Source organism: Quercus lobata, chromosome 6 (genome assembly GCF_001633185.2).
Source record: "Quercus lobata isolate SW786 chromosome 6, ValleyOak3.0 Primary Assembly, whole genome shotgun sequence".
NCBI classification, from domain to species: domain Eukaryota; kingdom Viridiplantae; phylum Streptophyta; class Magnoliopsida; order Fagales; family Fagaceae; genus Quercus; species Quercus lobata.
This window is the reverse complement of record NC_044909.1, coordinates 47,380,928-47,389,456: the sequence shown is the minus strand read 5'-3', so window position 1 is coordinate 47,389,456 and position 8,529 is coordinate 47,380,928. Positions and strand designations below refer to the sequence as shown.

General features: G+C 36.0%; 1 protein-coding gene across 1 annotated transcript; it reads right to left on the bottom strand.

The window, feature by feature from the left end:
* Positions 1-5,692: 5,692 nt before the first annotated feature.
* LOC115950393 (protein PELPK1-like) lies at positions 5,693-6,130 on the bottom strand. The gene has a single exon (XM_031067598.1). It carries the CDS (start codon positions 6,128-6,130, stop codon positions 5,693-5,695), a length of 438 nt encoding a protein of 145 aa, XP_030923458.1.
* Between the last annotated feature and the right edge of the window lie 2,399 nt (positions 6,131-8,529).

Below are 8,529 nucleotides of genomic sequence, written 5' to 3'. Positions count from 1 at the left end.
GTACGTTCCAAGTGTTTGATGAGATGTAGTTGGGAATGCATGAGAGAAGTTCTGGTTAGTTCACCATCTCAACTAGACTTAAAATCTGTTATTAAATTCTAACCTACCTACCACACAGGTTATAGCTTAACAAAAATAATCTGTTTCGGCTATAGCTCATCAGCATTGGACACACCAGCATAAGGCAAAGATATATATAAATAAATGAAATCAACAATGTCGGCAGGGGATGGACTATCAAGTAATCAACTTATTATGAGAATGGACTATCTGATGCATTTCAGACTTACAAGCTTATGCCACTTGCTTAGTATCATTTTTCAAAACTAAAGTGACATGGAAACCAATCCAAACTGCCTAGGTTTCCATCTTAACTGATTCTCTTAAGAATTGAACCTAAATCCCAAACGACCACATCCTATCTCACAATACCTTTACCGAATTCCTCTTATGAAATTCAAATCTGTCTCCACCCTTAAACCCATATTGACATCAAGCTCAATGAGAAATTCAGCTGTAGAAGATAAATCAACGGTGGAGGGACTGAGTTGAATTGAATATATATATTTTTTTCGGTTTTTGAAAGGAATTGAATAATTACACAACATTTTAAAAGTATAAAATGACATACACCCCACAATTATGGTACCCACCCCAATGTGAGAGAATTGTTGTATCTTTATTGAGATATTATAACAGTAGAAAGTCTAATTGCAGATCATTGTTAGAACTTATATAGAATAACTATAACTCTACAATGACAACCTATTTATAGGCACCCTCTATGATTATGATTGTAGTATAAACTAGTTAATAATCCGTGCAATGCAAGAAGATGTTTAACCCAAAAAAAAATATATATATATATATATATATTTTTTTGGTATTAAAATTTGATAATTATGGTAATTATAATAGGCATTTATAATGATTATGGTATTTATTCGTCTACATATGAAATTTGATAATTATGGTAATTATTAGTGCCTATTTATTATGATTGTGTTTGTATATAAAACTATTTATTCCAAAATTTATAGAGAAAAATCACTTGACAAGATTCTAATGGAGGGGTTTAAATATGGAATAGAATTTAAAATCAATTAAAAATATATTTTAGAATAATGACCTATAAAATTGTCAGATCTCAAAAATGTCAATATTATTAGGTCAATCAAAAGTCAAGCATCTTTGATTTTATATAGGTTAGTTGGAGACCTGCACGATGCACACAAAAAAATTGACAATTTCTTTTTTTTGTAAAGTGAAAAGTATTTATAAAAAAAGTAAATGAGACTTGTAAGTGTTAATATTATTTTCTCAAAAAAAAAAAAAAAAATGTTAATATCAGACTCTTCTTAAAATGATGTGATTATTTTATAACAAAATATAGTTGATACAATATGTTAGATTTTCAAAATTAAGCTATATGTATTTGTTATACATATGGCTTAAAAGATTATGTTTTTCAAATTAAAACATTCATAAAAAAAAATTGATAACATCTTAGTGCAATATTGATATAATAGTTTGTCACAACAATATAGTAATTAGTTGAAAGCAGTAGTATTTGGTTTTGTAGTTGGGTGATTAGAAGGTGAAAGCAGTGGTTTTGGCCATACGGGGAAAGATTCATCAATCATTCGGATTTGACCAGTGTCACGAAAAAGTTATTAATTAATGTCTACTCCATTGGAAATTGTAAAGTCGATGATCATTTTTTACTATTTAGTTTATTTTTACTATTATTTATGAATTTTATTGTATTTTTTGGTACTAATTATAAGTTTTACTGTATTATTTTTACTACCTTTTAGTTTTATTTACAATACTTTCAGCAAATTTTTTTCAGTTTCAGCTAAATAAGATGTTTCAATAAGCTGTTTCTTAGTGCCTGTTTGAAACATCTTATTTAACTAAAATTGAAATTTTTTTACTAAAAGTATAGAAAAAAATGTCAAAAAATAAGATGAATAGTACAGTGGGACTTATGAATAAGCTGTTCCTTAGTGCCCGTTTGAAATATCTTATTTAACTAAAATTGAAAACTTTTTACTAAAAGTGTAGAAAGAATGTCAAAAAATAAGAAGAATAGTCCAGTGGGACTTATAAATTATATCAAAAAGTGCAGTGAAACTCATGAATAGTAGCAAAAATAAGTTGAAAGTGTTATGAATAGTATCAAAAAGTGCCATGAATAGTATCAAAAAGTGCCGTCAAACTTATAAATAGTTGCAAAAATAAGTTGAAAGTGAAAATAAATTAAAAAATTCAGCTCATTCCAAACGCACACTTAATCTCACAGAAGACAATTTACTATGGTGAGAAATTGAGAGAAAACAAAGTGGACAAGTATAATTCTGTATTGTCTTATGAAGTGTTAATGCAGGTAAGTAGCTTTGTAAGTTCTGGTTTACTTAAATTTGATCTTTAGTTGCTAGCTATCTTTACCTTTTTTGGCTCAGACAATGGCATTGTTGGTTTAAATTTCATGATTTCGTAACTTAAATAAACATGTTTTATTATTCACATCATAGCATAGTTGGAATATTCTTTTCATCGATTTAGTTGTTATTTGGTTGATTTTTATCTCCGTAATCAACATAAAGAACTTGACGTCCTTACCATCAATTGTAAAGAATTACAGTCCTCTCAATGGAGGCATAAATAATTCATACCCTTTTAGAAACAAAGTTAATCATAAAGTTAAAGGTGCCATCGATGCAACCTGCAATCAAATCAATGAAATTATAATATTTTTAGTGTTTGGTTGTATAAAGAATTCCCAAGAAAAGTGGTGGTTGGAGGGAGAAAAGCAATGAACAATCACCCTACATATACTTGCAAGAAAAAGGAAAAATGGCGAGGGAAATTAAAAATAAAAAAGAAGAAGACGCATGAAAAATGTCTTCTTTTATTTTGCTATTTATTGGGTTGGCAGTGTTGGGCCTGTTGGCTTAGATGGGACTTATGGGATGCTTGGTATGAGTGGCTTCGCTAGCTTTTGGTTGAGTAATTGGAAGCTGTGTTTTTGTTATGTGTTTGGCAACCGTGGCAATGTTGTTGGTTTCTGCAATATTGGCTCAAATGGGAATATTATGGATGCTTGGTAAGAGTGGCCCATTAGGCAGTAATATACAAGATAAGTGTACTGACAAGGATGGGAACGGTGTGGTACTGTAGTATGCGCATGTGACACTGGTTACTGGCCGTGTTGGTGGAGAGGGTATTTGGGTGCTTGGCAATGTTGCTGGCATCTTGGGCTTTGGTAGAGTCTGAAACATAGGCAATCCAACATTGGGAAACTTCGGTTGGATCAGAAGTGGGATTGTAGATTGTATCAGTGCTGGGGTTGAACTTGAATCTGCACCTGTGTCCAAAAGATGGCGAGCTGCTAGGCTCGTATCGGTGCTTGACTGTGACAATGCTAAAACCAAAGAGAAGGCGAAGATATGCTCATAAAAAGCCATAGCTGAAAGAAGCAGAGAGTTGAGAGTTAGGGGCGAGTTCTAGCAGCTAGTGTTTTTGTGAAAAGCAGCATGTACCAATTGAGTTTTTATAGGGAAAATATATTTAGAAATCAAGGGTTTGGAGCCAAACTCCAACATAAACTTGATGAGTTGTTGCTGGGGACAATTATGAAAAGCATTGGTCACATTGTTAGCCTCTCTCACTGATTTGTTGCAGTTTCTGTTAGAATAATGTGGCCCAATATGAGTTACATAATTACATTCCAATTTCCAAAATTGTTAGGTTTCAAAGACTTAGGATTTTATGTATTTAGAACTGTAATGTGTATTGTTGGCAAACCATGATCAAAACAAGTTGTTTAGTCGTGTTTAAACTTGCTCAAAGTTGGTTCATTTATGTAAAGTTGGAATAAACTATTGCAGAAGTTATTTAAGCTTCTCGGCCTAGTTCGATCGATCGAAGCTTAGGCTCGATCAATCAAAAATCGGGTCAGAGGCGTTTTTCTACAGAATTCCAACTCAGCCCTAGTTTGTTTTAAAACATTTAGGATTTTCTAATTTGCCTTAGGTATAAAAGGCAAACCCTAACCACGTTTTAGTGCTGTTTATATTGCAGTTTGTGTATATCTCTTGTGAGATCCGTGAGGAGTTTTCCTTTACAGTACAAGTTTAGGATTATCAAGAAGGAGATTTCTTCAAGAGCTTGATGATCATTCAGTTGCTGCCATAAGAACTTAAAGAAACACAAGCGGGTGTGCTTGTACTTGTTGGAGAATTCAAGAAAGAAGGAGTCTGTGGTTTCGGAACTTGCATGTGGTCGTGTCAGTAAGTTTCTACTGGTGGGTAGCAATAGGATGTTAGTGGTCTAAGTCCTGTTGGACAACTTCGATTCTTTCATAGTGGATTCAGGTTTACCTTGAGGATAGCTAGGTTAAATTCTCCTTAAGTTTTTACCGGTTTGGTTTCCTGGGTGATCATATCGTTGTGTTATTTATCTTTCCGCTGCTTTGCATGATATGATTGTTTTGATTGTGATAACCTAGATTTGTTAATTTGGACTAAGTAACAACTTAGCTAATTACCTAGGTTAATCCAATTGTGTTTTTAAGGGGTCTAAAAACCATAAAAAATGATTCACAATTTGTTTTTATTATTTTCTTTTTTAAATTTAAAACTCACATTTGACCATCTTATGAGAATCTCACATTCCATTCCCCAAAATGATCTTGAATTATGCCATCGACTCTAGAAGGGCTCGAGATCATTTTGGAAATTGGAATGTAGGATTCTCATGCAAATCGTACATCTAGCTTATTCACAAAATTGGGAATTATTTAGGATGGATTATCCCTTGCTTGGGAGTTCGGTTATTATAATCTCATATTCAAAACCAGGGATGGAACTAAGATTTGAAGTCGAGGGGGGCAAATATAATTTTCTTGAGGAGGGCAAATATATTTTTTCTTGGGCTTATTTTCTAAAATATTAAATATATACCTACTATTTAATATTTTAAAAAAATTTGGGGGGGGGGGGGGCACAGCCCCCCTCTGTCTGTATATAGTTCCGTCCTTGTTAAAAACTGACTCTATTTAGGTATATTTAACTTTCTTACTAGTGCTTTTATTTCTCATTTGTCAATTAATGTTTTAATTACTGATTGCTGGAACGTAAATTCTTGCCAAGCCTTGGCAAGTTTCAATCCAACACATCTACCGTGAAGCAAATAAAAGAGTCTTTACTCTAAGCTGTTTCGGGGTCATCTATTTGTCAACCCTTTTTTTGTCTATAATGGACTTGTCCATCATATTTGTATGTTGTGCATTTATGGGGAAGTCCAAAAAAATAATTACTCCTAAACTAGTGTAATATGTTTATCTTAGACGATTTTATTAAATAAACTTTATCCTTTTTGCGTTGGGTTGGGGGGGAGGAAGAAGATAGAAAGGACCATCATTAGAATAAATAAGAAATCATATTGTAAGGGAAAGCATGACAATAACAATCTGAATGACACTAAAATAAGTAAGGAATGAATCTTCAATGACAAATACAAACGAGTACTATCATAAACCCACTGGTTCCTTTTAACACATATATAGAAGCAAGGCAGGCTCCAACAAACTCGAGAAACACTTCAAGAAGCCAGCCATCCCAAAATGGGTGAAGAAGAGTGAATGCCTGAATGGTCTCGTGGCTGCAGCGTTTCAAGGACTACTAGTTCAGTTTGATGGGGGTGGGGAGAAGAAGGGAATTGTTGGAATTGTAGGAATTGACGGGATTGTTGTAGGGATGGTGGGCAATGGAGTCACTGGCAGAGGAGGAAGAGTCGTTGGCAAAGTCGGATTTGGTAAGGAGGGGATTTGGGTGCTTGGCAATGGTGGCAACGTGGACTTTGGCAGAGTTGGTTGAGTTGGCAGTGACGGCAATGGTGGCAGTGTGGTAGTTGGCAGTGTTGGCAGAGTTGGCAATGGCGTGCTAGGCAGTGGTGGCAATGTGGCTTGAGGCAGTGTTGGCATTGAAGGCAATGGAGGCAATGTTGGCAGAGATGGAGCTGCAGGCGTTTGCAATAGTTGACGAGCAGCCAAGCTCATATTAATGCTTGACAAAGACAATGTTACAATTAAAGCCAAAATGAAAACATGATTGCAACTAGCCATTGTTTGATAGGATCAGAGAGACAGCCAGTCTTTTCTGTATATATATATATGGGTAACTTCTATTTCGGTTATGTGTTGAAGTGTTTAAGGCAGGAAATTTTAATTGGTATTTATAGAGTGGAATGTGAAGGGTACGTTCCAAGTGTTTGATGAGATGTAGTTGGGAATGCATGAGAGAAGTTCTGGTTAGTTCACCATCTCAACTAGACTTAAAGCCTGTTCAAATTCCAACCTACCTACCCTCTCAGGTTATAGCTAAACAAAAATAATCTGTTTCGGTGTATATATATATATATATATATATATATGACTCATCAGCATTGGACACACCAGCATAATGCAAAGATATATATATATATATATATATATAAATGAAATCAACAGTGTCGGCAGGGGATGGACTATCAAGTAATCAACTTATTATGAGAATGGACTATCTGATGGATTTCAGACTTACAAGTTTATGGCTCTTGCATAGTATCATTTTTCAAAACTAAAGTGACATAAAAGCCAATCTAAACTGCCTAGGTTTCCATCTTAATTGATTCTCTTAAGAATTTAACCTAAATCCCAAACGACCACATCCTATCTCACAATACCTTTACCGAATTCCTCTCATGAAATTCAAATCTGTCTCCACCATTAAACTAGTGGCGGCTCCGGGATTTTTTTTAGGGGGGTCAATAAGAGACATAAATTATACAAAATTTAAATCAAAAGAGAACTTGAATATATCTACATTACGAAAAACAAAAACTGAAATATATAAAGTTTTACAATTGCTTTTTACAATATTTCATATTTTGAAATTAATATCGCTCCGAATCAGTAAGGTGGATAATTTGGCTTCGGTGGGCTACTGAAGCGGTGGAAGGCCTACAAAAAGCAAGTGCTGTCAAAAAGGGGACCGGAGAAGACCGACCAAACCCCCTCTGATGGCAAAGTTAGTCTCATAGGAATGAAGTTCCAAGTTTTTGGGAGTGAAGTCTCAGAAATGTTCTTACCTTTCACGGGTTCAGACCGGTCCTTTATATAGAGATCCTGGGGACGGTTATTTGTCCAATAACCTCCCCAAGATTTGTGGAAGCCAATGAGTCCGGAGTTAACTTCCTCAACGGCTACTAAAGTTGTAACCGCTAAGGGAAGTTAACTCATTTGAGGGATTCATGGCGATAGCTACGGGTTTAGTAACCGCTACAGAGAGTTGAAAGTTTTCTAAGTGTTGCGTATTCGTCCGTCTAGTGTATGATGATCTGGTCGTCCCTGGACATCTGATGATCGTCCATGGACGACCTTCATGGGTGAGTTTATCGTCCATGGGAGATTTGATTGATCAAGAGTAATATCATCGTTCATGAACAGATATTCTTCTTTTGGGGTGATTCTTGGTCCAACCTGCTCTATTGGCTCTGGACGATGCCTTTGGACGAACAAGAGTTGGACTAATTTTCTACTTCTCCATCAGTTGCCCCTTTGTTCAAAGAGTCGTCTAGGATATTGTTGTGATTTTAATAAGATTTCACTTTTTTGTGAGCCACGTGTCGCGAAGCTGTTGGTTGACCAATCGTGTCGATTCCATTTCCTAAAGGAATCGCCACGTGTCAATTTTTGGGTGGCGTGCGTCGTTTCACTGACCCTATTGCTGGGGCCTATAAATAGTGCATTCTCTTTCATGCCTTTTACTTTCCTCTCATTTTCCTTTCTGCCATCTCGTCCAAGAGCCTCGTCTAGCTCTCGTCCTAGTTCTATCAGGTATTTCCTCTTTCTTTTTAGGTTTTCATCTTAAGTCTTTCTACATTTCAACCATGTCTTCGTCTAGTAGTATAGAGAGGGAGATAGATGAGTACCAGGACGGTTCCTTTGGGAGTAAGGGTAGTGAGGAGAGTAGTGTAGATAGCTCGTCTTGTAGTGATTCCTCAGACGAGCATTACTTGTTTGGGGTTCCTGGCATTCCCTTAGAGGAATTTCAGGAACTACAACGTAGGATGGCTTCTGGATCTGGGGCTAGCTCATCCAGACAGCCATCTAGCCCTCCTCAAGATGAGGAAGAGGACGAGGAAGACGTCATTTATAGTTGTGCCCCAGAGGTAGCATCCACCTTAGACACTGCCAAGTTAAAAACTCTTGTAGATAGATATCAAATTCCTAAAGAGCTTAATCCTCGTCTACCCAAGGCTGGAGAATGGTGTTGTTCTCCTTCCTTTGGTTTATGGGTATATACTTCTTACCTTTTAGCTGGCCTTAGGTTTCCTCTAAATTCCTTCTGTAGAGATCTCTTTCAAAGGTTGGGTATTGGACCTAACCAGCTCAACCCCAATGGTTGGAGGACGATAGTCGCCATGCAAGTGCTATGGCGTGAGGCACTGGAAGGGAATCGTCCGATTACAGTGGACGAGTTC

Coding starts and splice junctions, on each gene's coding strand:
- LOC115950393 (XM_031067598.1), bottom strand. CDS start 6,130: ATGGCTAGTTGCAATCATGTTTTCATTTTGGCTTTAATTGTAACATTG.